Source organism: Symphodus melops, assembly GCF_947650265.1.
Source record: "Symphodus melops genome assembly, chromosome: 10".
Taxonomy (NCBI): Eukaryota; Metazoa; Chordata; class Actinopteri; order Labriformes; family Labridae; genus Symphodus; species Symphodus melops.
Genome location: NC_136700.1, coordinates 25,437,663 through 25,452,196, shown reverse-complemented (window position 1 = coordinate 25,452,196; position 14,534 = coordinate 25,437,663). Strand labels below are relative to the sequence as shown.

The 14,534-nt window shown below is 48.7% G+C and overlaps 2 protein-coding genes across 4 annotated transcripts; one reads left to right on the top strand and one right to left on the bottom strand.

The window, feature by feature from the left end:
- Positions 1-1,761: 1,761 nt before the first annotated feature.
- On the bottom strand, positions 1,762-6,815 carry LOC306830378 (kelch repeat and BTB domain-containing protein 8). 3 transcript variants are annotated; one of them, XM_079353815.1, is made up of 5 exons: positions 6,675-6,815; positions 5,002-5,155; positions 4,848-4,926; positions 3,635-3,862; positions 1,762-3,459 (listed from the first exon to the last, which is right to left on the bottom strand). In XM_079353815.1, the coding sequence occupies exons 2-5, from the start codon at positions 5,153-5,155 to the stop codon at positions 1,962-1,964; spliced, it is 1,959 nt and encodes a 652-aa protein (XP_079209941.1). In that variant the 5' UTR covers positions 6,675-6,815; the 3' UTR covers positions 1,762-1,961. The 3 variants fall into 3 exon arrangements, with proteins under 3 accessions (XP_079209941.1, XP_079209940.1, XP_079209942.1); XM_079353814.1 differs by lacking the exon at positions 6,675-6,815 and adding an exon at positions 6,227-6,668; XM_079353816.1 differs by lacking the exons at positions 4,848-4,926; positions 5,002-5,155.
- A 433-nt stretch (positions 6,816-7,248) lies between these two features.
- On the top strand, positions 7,249-13,797 carry sars2 (seryl-tRNA synthetase 2, mitochondrial). Its single transcript, XM_079353836.1, has 16 exons — positions 7,249-7,777; positions 9,202-9,297; positions 9,453-9,482; positions 9,604-9,744; positions 9,826-9,880; positions 9,978-10,041; positions 10,131-10,236; positions 10,347-10,394; positions 10,836-10,944; positions 11,110-11,155; positions 11,245-11,332; positions 11,758-11,870; positions 12,349-12,442; positions 12,669-12,761; positions 12,845-12,910; positions 13,142-13,797. Exons 1-16 carry the CDS (start codon positions 7,532-7,534, stop codon positions 13,280-13,282), a joined length of 1,536 nt encoding a protein of 511 aa, XP_079209962.1. The 5' UTR covers positions 7,249-7,531; the 3' UTR covers positions 13,283-13,797.
- Positions 13,798-14,534: the final 737 nt, after the last annotated feature.

Sequence of the window (14,534 nt, the reverse complement as noted above, 5' to 3'; positions counted from 1 at the left end):
ACGTTCAAGCAACAAAAAGCCGACAGTTCATTTAAAGTAAGCAAATAGTCCTTTATTCAGTTGACAGCTTTTCATCCGAACATCGCTCTCATCATGAGACCGTTCACCTGTGCATGGACACACACACACACCGTGTGAGCGTCGGCGTGTTGAACAAATGCACGCCTCAGCATAGAAAAAAAAAAAAAAACACGCATGCAAACACAATCACTTTGCACGCGCCATTCAAACCGTGAGCGCACCTGCACAAACAAACACACACAAATCCTAACCTGAAAGTTCTACGGCGACGACTCAGAACACGGCGTCTGGACTTAAACAGCGCAGTGTGATTTTTGTGTTTTGCAGGAAACACAAACTTGCTGATATGTTAACCAATCACATGGCTCAGTAGCAGCACCATTTCCTGCTGCGTTTTACAGTTTCCACCCCATTTCTTTGAAAGTCAAAAGAATTGTGCAGCGATCCCTTTATTGAACAATTATCAGGTTCAAGGTTTAGAGTGCAGAAACCCAAACATCCAAACGTATACCTTCAGCTTCTGTCATGTTAGGAGTCCTAACCAGCGGTGTAGTGCTGCCTACAGATTCTCAATATTCCCCAAAATGTGTTCTGAAGTGTCCCGTCATCCAGCAGACGTCTCTTTTGTTTGAGCAAATGAAGAAAAACGATGGAAAGAAAGAAAAAAAAAAAACGTTTTAATGGCTAAAAGCAAAACATTGTGAGTTCATCTTTCTGACCTCGATCGAAATCATCAGTTAAGAGTTGAGTTTACGCCCTCGTCGACTACCAGACACATCCGCTCCTGTTTCCCTCGGAAAGAAAAAGCAACATTTCATAACAAAAAAATAACCTCTGAAAACACGTTTCAATAAATTAAGAAGAACGCTAAAGTGTCAGTCAGATAATCGGTACACTCCATGCCTTTAAACATTCAGATGTCCAGTGGCTGGAGGAATTCAAACAGAAATATAAAGGTATTTTTTGACACAGCTACAGAATCAAGTAAAGACACAAATCCACCTGGATCCAAGGTTTTGGAAATCTGCCGGACAGCGTTCTCGTTCAGACACAAGGATACTGAAGGTCACCTGCTGTAAGGATTACCAGCCTGCAGTGGTGTCACGGTTTACCTTTAACGTGATCACAGCTCATGTTTTCAGTGTGAGACCTTCAGAGCAGCTTCGCATGAACTGCAGCTCAAAAACCTCCTTATTCATCTGATACTGGTGTCAGTAAAGACCCCTCTCTTTAAGACCCCCCCTCTCCCCATGTGCCCTCTCTCCTCTGATTGGCCAGCTCTCTGGAAGCCTTACAGGTGGCAGAACGCTGCAGGGCTGCGAGAGGAGGGCTACTCTCCAGCAGTGCTGAGAGAGAGAGAGAGTCTGTGTTAGAGGTTTCACCGGCTCACGTAGTGGCGTGATTCTTCATATTAGGGGAAATATTCTGTCAATCGCAGGACGAGCTGTGTGGTGCCCCCTGCAGACTCATCCTGGGATAAGTCGTGAGCTGTAACTTCACCCATGTGTAGTGTAAAAGAATCTTCTCAAAACTACTCTTTGACTGCTGCCATGGTTTTCCTGCATCCTTGTGTCTAAACTGAACAAACTTCAAAATAATTCACCTGTGAGAATCTGAAAATAACATTAAACAGCTGAAGAAAGAAAGAAATGAAAGGCATTTATTTCTCTTTCTCAAAGGACTGCTGCTCGGACCAACGGTGGATAAGGTTACATTCAGGTGCAAGATGCCCGACCGCCAGTTTGAGGCTCCACTCTCTCTCTCTGCCTTTTTATTACTATAAGATCACATGTGCAACCATGACAGGCTTTCTCTGTAGCTGCACTCGTCTTCCTTCTTACTTCATCTGAAGATCAAAATGAATTCAACCTCCGCCTGGAGCTCTTCTCTGTCTCACGTGGACGACGTCCTCCTCGTCCGTCCTGCTGCTCTCCGTTCGGCTAGTCGACCGCCTTCTTGCAGTTTTCTTTGGCTAGTCTCAGTCTGGACAGGATGTGTTTCTTAGGGAACTTTAAAGTGGTACACCCAAACTGGCTCACCCCTCCAGTGTCCCCGGGAAGTTTCTCTCGTCTCTGGACCCAGCTGCGCCAACCGGGCTTCCAACAGTACACGCTGTCATAAAACCGTGAGCCATTTTCCCCACCCAGTACGTAAATCCTGCGTTTCCACCTGGCCACACCCCCCGCTGCTATCCGCCGAGGCAGCCCTGGGAATACCACAGGGCTCGGGGCTCGGTCGCTTCCACCGCCTGCAACACCCCGCTGCTCTGCGCTGACCATGACTCCTCCCCCCGTCACCTCCCTCTCTACTCCGGAACCCCTGCCCTCTCTGAAAAACAGCACACGCCCGGTGGCGTCTAAAGTCTCCAGGTTGGTGTAGTTTCCGTCTAGGAACTTGGTCGTATCTCTCATATATCCTCCAATTGCACAGACGCCTCCTCGAACAGCCACTCCTCCAGCGAGGCAGGTGGCCCCGGAGTCCAGAGACACGCGTGTCCAGCAGTCTGTGAGGCAGTGATAAATAAGCACCCCTGAGTGGACCACAGCCCGGTTCTGTTCAAGTGTCGTTCCACCAAGAAGGTAGAGCCGCCCACGCAATGCCGCACAGGCAAAGGCGCGCAGAGGGAGCGGTAGTCGAGGCCCCGGAGCCCACTGTAGTGTCGACAGCTCCAGAGTTTCACTGGAGTCCAGCAGAGCAGAGCGGTTACTACCACCCAGGGCGTAGAGCGAGTCTCCACAGCCCAGCAGACCCAGCATGGCTCGGGGCTGAAACATGCAAGGCCTCTCCATCCAGCGGTCCAGAACGGCATCGTATTCATGCACAGCTGCTGACACAGAGCCTGTCCGCAGGATCCCGCCCGCTACAAAGAGCCGGTCCCCGACAGCCGTACAGCCGGGACTGACCAGAGAACCCAGTGCTGCCAACTTCTCCCACTTCCCTGTCCGAGGATCAAAGCAGTCCACTGTGTAATCTCTCCTGGCTAAATTCTCATCTTCCCGAGGCGTCAGGTCCACGCAGACGATCTTTTTCTCAAACATGCCCTCCCGAGGTCTCAGAGGCCCCCCGAGGCCCTCGCTCGCGGCAGCAGGTCCCAACTCCTGGCAAAGTCTTCTGCTCTCTTCTAGGGACAGCAGCCCGGGTCGCAGGTGGTGAAGCAGCGCTGGCATGTGGGCGTAGCGGTCCAAGGGTTGATGCTCAGCCCAGCGACGTGCCGCATCGTAAACCTCCGCTTCAGAGTCCACCCCGAGGCGGTCGGAGCTCAGGAGGCTTCCTAAGGTGCCGTGGTCCAGCAGGAGGAAGTCCTTCTGCCGGGCCACACGGGGGAAGTGCTGGGCTACCAGTCGCAGGGAGGCACGCAGCAGCAGCTGGTCATGATGAGAGCGAGCCAGAGAGTACATTCCCAGGCAGTTATCCACCGAGAGGTGCTCAAACAGGAACCTGGAGAGATAAGGAAAGATAAAAGACAGATGGAGCGAAGGACACAAGGGAAGAGGATTAAGGAGATAAAAGTGGCGAGGATCTCAGACAGTCAGAAGAAGAAAAAAAAAAGCTGAAGACAGAGCAGCGTCTTTGTGTCAAACTCAGGCAAAAGTGTAAGCTCCTGATGGTCTACCTGGAGCACAGGTCTTGAAGAGGCATGACCTGAAGCCGGTTCGCTGCCACAAAAAGGTCCTCGGCCGTTTCCAGAGAGAGCCCCGCCTCCCCGGTGTACACAAACTGAATGACAGTCTCCATGACGGACGGCGTCACCTCCTCCAGACGGATCTCAGTGAGGCGCGACTCGACCAGAGGGCTGGTGAACATCGCACGAAAGTACGGGCTCACGGCTGCCAGGAGGACTCTGAGGGGAGGAGAGACGAATCAAAGGAGTGAACTTTTGGACGATTCTTAAAATCACTTGTACAGCGGAGGACATTTCCGCTTTTTGTTTTTGTCTTTGCTCACAGGAGGTCGTTTGGTAAACTCAAGCTTCGTCTGTGTTTTTACTTCGTGCTCAAAGAGGGGGTAATAAATCACGTGTGTCTTCACCAGTCTGATGATTCCACATCATGATGCATCCTCTCCCTGCACATGGCGTCAGCGAAGACGAGTGAACGCCCCTTTTTAACGTTTAGAAATCAAAGTCAACACCAAATGTCTTTACACTGTAAAAGTAAATAAATAAAAGATGTGTGTGGAGGAGACTCCCTCACCTTCGAGCTCCACACTTCACATCTCCTTCCTAAATAAATGTTGTTTCTCTTTAGAGGTGAAAAAGCAGCTTGTTGCTGTTTTAGATGATGGAGACCTGATATATATGAAAGCCTTTATCATGCTTCTCTGAGGTTTATCACTACCCATCAGTGTGAACTGTGCTCTCGAGTGGGATTGGTGCTCGGACTTCTACACACGGTCATGACACGGTCATGTGTTGATTCGTACAGTCGTACAACTGACTTCTTTGCCTTTAAATCCAGGCTGAAGACGCGTGAGACCACCTCCTCTAATTGTGACTTGGTTTTTTTTGTCTGTATGTTGTGAGTGTAACTTTTTAACGTTTTTAACCTCAATGGGCTAAAAAAAAAAAAAGTTGAAATAAAAAAAGCGACATCAGTAGAAGATTCTGCATCGATTATGTTCTGTCATCATCGGTGCAGAATCGTCCACGTCTGCATCTTAGAAACTATAAATGTTGACACCTGGAGGGAGTGAACAACGTGCATGAACGCGGCGCTGTCCTTTTTTTGTATCTGTGTACGTGCAGCAGCTGCAGCCGTTTGGCGCCTTCCTTTGAAACAAACTTTGTGAGTGAGTTTTTCTTTGTAAAAATGAGAGGACAGTCGAACCTGTGACACATGAACTTCTTCCCCTCGACAAGCAGAGTGACATCACACAACTGCTGGGCATCCAGGAGCTGCTTCAGACCTGAAACACGGAGCGACACGTCAAGCGAGCAGACAAAACAAACCCCTTCTCAAACCTTCCGTTTCTCCGTCTCACCATGTGTGATGTAGTCTCCCAGAGGCGTGGTGCTGTCGTCGGGGAAGTCCTCCTCCTCCGAGTCGCTGTCCGACAGAGGCTCTCCTCCTCCCCCGTCCCCATCCTGCCACGGCTGGGGACGCCAGGTGACTGTGCCCCCGCGCACCGCGTTCATCTGAAGGGACGGGAAAACGCAGAGTGAGACGCAAATCCGAGTGCGACAATATTAGCAGGAATATCGTGTGAGAAACAATCAGTGACCATCGGTGCACGCATGAGAGGAGGGGGGGGGGGGGGGGGGGGGGGGCACAGATTGAGGTGTATGCAGGGTGTGTGTATGAGTGTGTGTCTGTCCAGGTGTTTATATATATGTGTGTGTGTGTGTGTGTGTGTGTGTGTGTCTGGCTTCCCCGGCATCGCTATCATTGCAATAAAACAGTCCCACTCAGTGGAGATGTCCTTGGCCCGGGTTCGACCGGCAAAACACCAGGTGTGTGTGGAGCGGAGCGGGGCAGGAAGGGGGGGTAGCGAGAGGAGTGTGTCTTCGTCCTTGTCCATCCGTGGAGGAGAGATTTCGTCACAGTCAGTGGTCCAACTGCTTTGCCCAACTTAATTATCATGAGCGGCAGCCTGCTCCTAAAACAGCTGCCATCTTCACAATTTTTGGGCACATCAGGGCGACGCCAAGGCCAATCAGCAGAAGACCGGTGAACACGAGGCCGAATATGTACACATCCTCATCTTCAATCTGCCATGCACATGACTCTCCATGTGTTCCATAAATCTAGTGGACTCCTCCGGCCCAGTGGATCTTGTAGAAAAGACCAGCTTATTAGTTCCATGTGTGCTTTGTTTGATTCCTGCAGCGACAGTGAGAAAGAAACACTCCCGACGAGACAGAAGCAGTGGGAACACACACAAGGACGGGATAAGGGAGGGAGTGGGAGAGAGCAGGAAAAGTGTCCGCCTTCCTTGAGAGCTAGAGAAGAAGAAGGATGATGAGAGGAAGAATTGAAGGGGGGGGGGGGGCAGTGACAGGGGACCCCCACTTTGGGAACCACAACAGATATGAACCACGTTATTTTCCAGACAAAGTTCAACATATTTTTTGGGAGGGTACTTGACCACCATTAAGACTTGAGGGGGGGGGGGGGGGGGGGGGACCCCTTCATAAGTCAGTGACCCACGTGGGTCTGGACCTGGACACACACCTGACCACATGGACAGACTTTTCGATCAACATTACCTTTGCTCTTCTTCTCGTTTCCACCGTGAGGGCTGCTTGGGTCCCACCTTCAACAGAATTTGGTGAGGCACTTTTGGCCAGGCTGACCGAATCCCAGTTAACAGCAGAGACCTCGACAGACCGCCCCGGCTCCCATGAGGGTCTAGACCCGGTCCTCCGGCTCGTCCCGGCCTTTAGGGGAGACGCTGCTCATGCAGCTCCGAGCATAACATCCCCACCACCAAACAGACGGACCAAACTAGCTCCCCCCCCCCCCAGCTGTGCAGAAAGGCTTCCCGTCCGGACCCGCATCAGTCCACCATGGCAGTGCACATGCGCGTCCAGCTCGGTACCAAAACAATAAAAGGTGTCGTTTTTAAAAAAAGAAAACGAGTCCTGAGTTACGGTTCAGTCGGCCTGCACTTGTCACGTCTGAACCGGATTACTGCAACACTAAACTTCCGCTCACCTGATTGGTTGACCTTTGCCTCGTGACGAATGTTTAGGAAGACGCAGTACGTCGTTTTTTTTTTTTAATCTCTGAAAACAAATTAAAATCCTAATTTCTTGATCTGATATACGTGTCAACAACTAGATGTACGTTTTAATTACAAATCATGATTTATTTTTTTTATTTTTTTATTTTAATTTCGCAAAATATGAATGCTGCCTTCAAGGAGCTCATTGGAAATATCGTATTTACGTACTATGGGCAGATGATGGGCCCTCAAAAGCCGCAATTACGAGAGAGAGATTTTGTTTTTGTTTAAGGGCAATAAAAATAAATGACAGCTTGTAAACAGTGACTACAATTTAAACAGTTACAGGGAGATACACACATACACACACACATATACACACACACGCAGTATGCTAACAAACCTCAGCTACTATCAGTTCATCATCATGATGTTTTATTAAACTTCAATAAAACTTTAATACACAGGAGATCTGTCCTGTGCATTAGCCAAAAAAAAACTAAAACTACCCTCCAGCCTCCATGTCTGTTTGTTTCGTTTTCCCCTAAATGCTGGGACGTACGATATTTCTGGGGAGTACGTGAAGGCGACATAACTTCCGCATTTATGCTGCATTCAGGACCGATACGAGCGTTATGTCTCTCTCTGTCTGTCAACGACTTTTATGTTAATACATTTTGATTTTAATAGTACACGCGAAGATTAACGTAATCTTAAGAACATCACGTTAATATAGACAAACTGTTTTTGGAGTGCACAGGGAGACGTTGACCAAAAAGGTTTCTCTAAGGGTACAATACAAATATTCTTACACCCCGTAAACGCAACATCAACCCAAAGAGAAAACATGGCAGCCCGCTGCATCACCGTGGTCACAAGAGTGACAGCGATGGTGCACGCGAGGTGCGCGAGGCAGGGGACGTTTGTTCGCTTTTCTCACGCAGCCCGGAGCAGTTTGTACGAGCATGTCCGTGAAGGTTACAGCGACAGACCCGAGCTGGACATGAAGACAGTGTGTGAAGAGACAGACAAAGTCATCGAGAACGTAGAGAACAGGAAGGGCGACCTCCGAGGGGATGAAGTCAAAAAGATTGTAAGTGTTTTTGATGTTCAAAACACACACACACACACACACACACACACACACACACACACACACACACACACACACACACACACACACACACACACACACACACACACACACACACACACGGCTGTTTTGGACGCCCCTGGGTTTGCCAGATATGAGAGCAGTTATCAGGTGAACAGGTGTTGCAGCGATGGAAGCGGGCAGTGGAACTGCTTCAGATAGAAGTGATTGTACCCGAGCTAAAAAGCCTCTGCATGTTTCTAATAAGCTCCAGCAGCAGAAAGCTGCTCAAACTAGGATCAATGTTGGAGATGAAACATGGAGAGAGGTTAGAACGCAGAAAGCTTTACAGACCCATGCAGAGCTGGCTAAACACTGAAGCTACAGTGTCCACCACATGCAGAGCTGGCTAAACACTGAAGCTACAGTGTCCACCACATGCAGAGCTGGCTAAACACTGAAGCTACAGTGTCCACCACATGCAGAGCTGACTAAACACTGAAGCTACAGTGTCCACCGCATGCAGAGCTGACTAAACACTGAAGCTACAGTGTCCACCGCATGCAGAGCTGGCTAAACACTGAAGCTACAGTGTCCACCGCATGCAGAGCTGGCTAAACACTGAAGCTACAGTGTCCACCGCATGCAGAGCTGGCTAAACACTGAAGCTACAGTGTCCACCGCATGCAGAGCTGGCTAAACACTGAAGCTACAGTGTCCACCGCATGCAGAGCTGGCTAAACACTGAAGCTACAGTGTCCACCGCATGCAGAGCTGGCTAAACACTGAAGCTACAGTGTCCACCGCATGCAGAGCTGGCTAAACACTGAAGCTACAGTGTCCACCACATGCAGAGCTGGCTAAACACTGAAGCTACAGTGTCCACCACATGCAGAGCTGGCTAAACACTGAAGCTACAGTGTCCACCACATGCTGACCTGTGTGAGCATTCACTCGAGAGAGGAGGGAGGGAGACAGCTCTCTGTAATGATTAGAATTTAAACCGCAGTACTCATTTTAAACTCTAGGGGGCAGGGTTACATATTGCTCCTTTTATAAAAAAAATAAAAAAAAACTACTGATTTTAGCATCCCTTCACTGGCTCCTGTTGGTTTTAGGATTGTTTTTACTTCTTTTAAGGCACACCATGGGTGGACCCCTTCCTTTATTTAACAGCATTTAACCCCTTATGAACCAGAACACATTCTGAGAACCTCTAGCTAAGCTCTGCTGGCTTCTCCTCTGGGCTGACGACTAACAGGGAGAGGGCTTTATTTCTGTTTGACTGCTTTTATAACCCAGTTTTTTTTTTAAAACGTTATGATCTGTTCTTCCACGTCACATAGGAGGCTAAAAGACAATATTTCAAATGACACGATTCGACTTGCTCTCAGCTGATGCTGTTGATTCTTGTGTGTTTGTAGGTTTGTGTGTGGAAGGAGCTCCAGGCAGTGAGGACGGAGATCTCTGTGCTGGAGGAGCAGAAGAAACACGTCAGTGAAACTGTCAAAGCCCTGGTGGTCAGTTCGAGTCATTACAGCTGGGGCCACGGTCCCCAGTTAATTTGTTTCTTGTTTTTCTGACATCATGTTTGTGTTCCACTGTACCTGGTTAGATTATTATTTGTGTTAACAAGCTGTGAGGGTTTGATGCATTCTTCATTTACTTTTCACAGGCCGGTACCAACAAGAAAGTCCTTTCCAGTGTGAGTCTAAAATGTGCATTTCTGTATCAACATGTGCGAGTACTTTCTTATCGAATGAGTCCGTGTTTGTTTTCGCGCTGGTCGTCGGTGCCTCACGTTTCTCCCGCTGCGTATCGCACAGGTTCCAGAGTACACGCAGGCTCTGCAGACGGGTCGGGAGGTCCGCATCAGACTGAATCAGCTCCTCACTCGAGAGGCGGAGCTGGATCAGGAGCACTACGGACGAGCACTCAGACTGCCCAACACCTCCCACCCTGATGTGGTGAGGAGGACACACACGTTGTCTTTTTGATCAGTGCTGTTTGAAGTCTCCGAAACGTAAAAATGCTCTTTATTTTTTTAGCCAGTTGGGGACGAGAGCCAGGCGAGGGTTGTGGAGCTGGTGGGACAGAAACCTGGTGAGGACGTGACCGATGGCGTCATTTATCCAAAGAATCCGATCATGAATTAACCACGCTGCTTTTGTACACATCATCTCCGTTTCTTCTTCTGTAGATTTTGACTTCCAGCCCAAAGGCCACGTGGAGCTGGGGGAGGAGCTGGGTCTCATCCGGCAAAGGTGAGAAGGTCCTCTTGTTTCCTGATTGTCCACTTGCTCTGCTGTCTTTTGAACTCTAACCTTGTTGATCTGAATGTCCTCTTCTGCAGACATCTAGCTCACGTGTCCGGTCACAGGTCCTACTATCTGAGGGGGGCCGGAGCCAGGCTTCAGACTGCGCTCCAAAACTTTGCCCTCGACAAACTGCAGCGACGGGTAAGCTTGTGTCTTAAAAATATATTATATGCAATCAGAGTCTTCAAAATGCATCTTCTTTTTTTTAACCCCAAACTCTGGTTGTTGTTGTTTTTTTTTTCCTCCTGCAGGGCTTCATCCCGATGGTTGTACCTGACATGCTGAAGGGGGCGGTGTTTGTGAGTATCTTACCAGATCCCGACTCTTAATGCGTGTCTCACTTATATCTGGTTTGAATCAGATTTGGAAACATCGGATCTCATGTGACTTCTAGTATCCAGACTGGCAAAAAAGACAAAAAAACTATAAACAATGTGGATGTGCTAAAAAGCTGATTTGGAGGTGCAGTGTGAACAGGTCGATTTGGTCCACACTCGGGCCGAGGTGACCTCAGGCTGAAGTCACAAGACTCCTGACGTCTCCTCTCAGACTTGTGCCTTTGTCTCCTCTTCATGACGACTGTCATTCTTATATCACGGGAGGAGCCAGTCGTCCGTGTGTGTTCCCCCCCCCCCCCCCCCCCCCCCCCCCCCCCCCAATGCACTTCGGTCAGCTGCTGCTGCTCTTCAAAGTGCTTCCTGAATAAATGTGACTTGACTCGTCTCTTCGTCCCTGTCCAGGAGGGTTGTGGGATGCAGCCCAACGCTCATCGCTCTCAGGTCTACGCGCTGGATCCAGTCCGTTACCCAGACCTCAACCTGTCAGGGACCGGAGAGGTCGGCATCGCAGGTCAAACTTCCTTCTTCCTCATCTTCTCTTTATATCTTCCTGTTGCCTCCTTCCCGTTGTATGAGTTTAGTAAAGCATAAAGAGAGACTTTGTCTTCGAGGTAATGGATGAATCCACCAGACGTGTGCGTTCAGTGACGACGTGACGTGTGTCTCTCTTCTTCAGGCTATTTCATGGATCATGCAGTGAGCTGGAAGGACCTGCCTGTCAGGTAGGAGGCCGTCCTTCAGTCCCAGTCTGCTGCAGATGTTTTCATATCCGAGTCACACAGACTCCCATGATGTGTCGTCTGTGCTGCAGGTCGGCGTGCAGCAGCACCTGCTACAGGGCGGAGACCGACACAGGCCGAGAGACGTGGGGCCTCTACAGAGTTCATCACTTCAACAAGGTAACGTTCACCAAACTCACCATACCATTCTCTCACCATTTAAAAAATCTGATTTAGTTTTTTTGTTCTCTCAACGAGAGCAGCTGATTGGAGCTTCTCATCGTGCTGTCGATTAAATGCTGCATCATGCCGCTCGTGCGATTTGTGCAGTTTCCCGTCTTCTTGTGATATCTGCAGGATAGTTTTTTCACGGTTTTTAATTTGGCCTTCTTCTCCCTTTTCAAGCACAAAAACATTCTGTTGTGCACAAAACATGTTTAGCTTTGATGAATGTGCAGACAGAAGTCAAATGTTAGTCATGTAGCACTGGACACAGAGAATAAATGCATCTATAGGTTAGGACTGCATCGTTTAGCTCTGCTCTTTGTGATCTACATATGGACAGGTGTGTGTGTGTGTGTGTGTGTGTGTGTGTGTGTGTCCAGGTGGAGATGTTTGGAGTGACGGCTGATGAGACGGGGGAGGAGAGCGCTCAGCTGCTGGAGGACTTTGTCTCTTTGCAGAAAGACATTTTCTCTGCTCTCGAGCTGCACTACAGGTGAGTGGACGCACCAGTGCTGCACAGCTGTGATGTAGTCTGGGACTGGAGTCCGGCTCAGGCCTTGACTTGGACTCGAGACTTTGGACTCTGAAGATGTGCAGGAGGACTCAGACTTCTGTTTCTGATAAGTTTCCATTTGTTGTTGTTGTTCTTAATGAGAGCCCTAACGATTCATTCAGTTTGGAGTGAATGCTGACACGAGCGTTCACGTGCACGAGTGTTCACGTGCACGAGCGTGCACGAGTGTTCACATGCCATCTTGATCAGCCACTTTATGTGCGGTGGTGATGCTCAGATTGGAGTCTTTTGACGTCATCGATTGAACATGTGAATGTTTCTGTGTGAAGAACTCGGCTCACAATCAACGACGGACGACTCGAACTGAGGATCTGACTCGGGCAGTGGGGACTCGGCTCAGACTCGACGAGGTTCGCTACGAGCTGTGCATCATTTGTTGTCTTGTGTTTTTCTGCAGAGTGCTGGACATGCCGACGCAGGAGCTGGGTCCTCCTGCACACAGGAAGTATGACATCGAAGCATGGATGCCTGGAAGGGACAGCTATGGAGAAGTCAGTCTCTTTAAATCACTGATACCTACTTCCACTTTTTATAATATTATCAAGTCTGAAAGAAAAGACCTGCAGCTCATTTTACTTCATGTCATCCTCTCTCTCTCTCTCTCTCTCTCTCTCTCTCTTCTGATTAGAGACAAAAAAGCCCTGAAATAAATCTGAAAAATACAAAAACCAGGCTGCTGCAGAGTCTGATCATTTCTCTCTTTATATTTAACACCAGATTTCGAGTGGGTCAAACTGCACAGACTACCAAAGCAGACGCCTCAACATCCTGTACGAGCGAGAGGACGGCAGCCTGCAGTACGCCCACACCGTGAGTGCTGTGCATCGCTACAGCTTTGGCTTTCAGCGGCTTCATCAAATAAAGGATGTGATGGGATTTCTTTTATTCTGCAGGTGAACGCTACAGCGTGTGCAATCCCTCGAACCATCATCGCCATCCTGGAGACTCACCAGACCAAAGTAAGACACGCCACACTCTTTGGTGCAGGTCGTTATAATATAGAAGTGTTGCTCTGAAGGGAAGAGTCTTCACCCAGCTTCCGGCTCGTAGTTCTGTACTTAAAATAAAGAAATAATCATATTATGATCAGGGACCTGAGGACGCTTTACTTCCAGAAACACAAACCGAGACGACACGAGGAAGCAGATCTGTGACAGAGTTATTTATGACGCTTCTTCGTGTGTCTTCAGGAGGGAGCGGTGCGTGTCCCCCGAGCTCTGCAGCCTTATTTGGGCCTCGAAGTCATTGAGAAGCCAAAGTACGCTCCCCTGAAGTACATCGGACCTAACCAGCACACCCGACCCCCCAGGCCTGCTCCGAAGACCAGATGATCCAAATACGAGGGAAGTGTGCACGCTACGGTTGCAGGCCAGTTGAGACCAGACTTTGGAGTCGTACGGCTCGGGAACACGGTCAGCTGCTCCACTCGCACTGTGAGAGCTGAGACTTTATTTCCTGCTGACGCAGCCTGACGGACAGCGTACAGAATCACCATGACGACAGCGGGTATGCCTATGTTATTGCTGGCAGAAGACATCTGCAGACCTCCAGCCGACAGGTTGTGTTTGCTACGATTCAGCGTCTACTTGAGCCGTGCATCTGAGACTAATTGAACTCGTCCAGCGGGCGTTTGAAGGTCGACCATCGGCTCGTTCAGTGTGAGACGACATTCTGAATAACAGTCGCACGCTGCGCTGAACTAACGAAAGGAAGACATTCAACACATGACGTTTCATACAAAATAAATCCTTAAATGTTCGCAGCATCAGTTCTGCTGTGTCTGAAGACATATTTATATCATCACTTGTTGAAGCCCATGAGGGTAAATAAAGAAGACAATAAAGATAACTCATCCTGTGTTTGTCAAACTGTTTCACAGACGATGTGTTGAGCCTGAGAGGAGATGTTTACTGTTCGATGACGACCATAAACAAACACTCAGCAGCTCTACATGTCACCCAGAGGATGCTGGAGGCCGATGAAGGAAGCTCGCTACGCTCAGATTTCTTGGTGCTAATTAACAAAGTAAAACTGCTTATTTAGAAATATTTGGATTCATGAGTGACGTGTTGCAAACATGAAGAACAGCAGCGAGAGATAGAAACTGTGTTTACCTGTTACAGTTCATATTATTGTTATTGGATGATGTTTTATGGTGTCTCAGATCCTGCTGCCCGTAGCGTGCACTGGCCCCGGGAATTCCCAATTCAATGGGATTTGGATAAAGTGGATTTACAGAGACGTACAATATGTTGACATTTTTTTTATAATGAGCTCCAAATGGGCCAAAGGTCAAAAGGTCAGGCTTGGTGAAGCATTAATATCAACACAAAAGATAAATTTATTCACATCGTACCATTTGAAAACTGGAGTTTACAAAATGTGTTGAGATGAAGCTGATACAGAAAAACAACAAAGAGGAAAGAAGCCAAACAACAAGAAGAATCTCTGAACATATTTAACCCCTTCATCACAAGAGGACCTCGAAAGACCCAAACTAGGAACCAATCAAAGAACCGTCACAAGATCCCAAGCACACGTGCTGAGACTAAGAGGGCCAAAGATTTAAGATGTCTGACACTG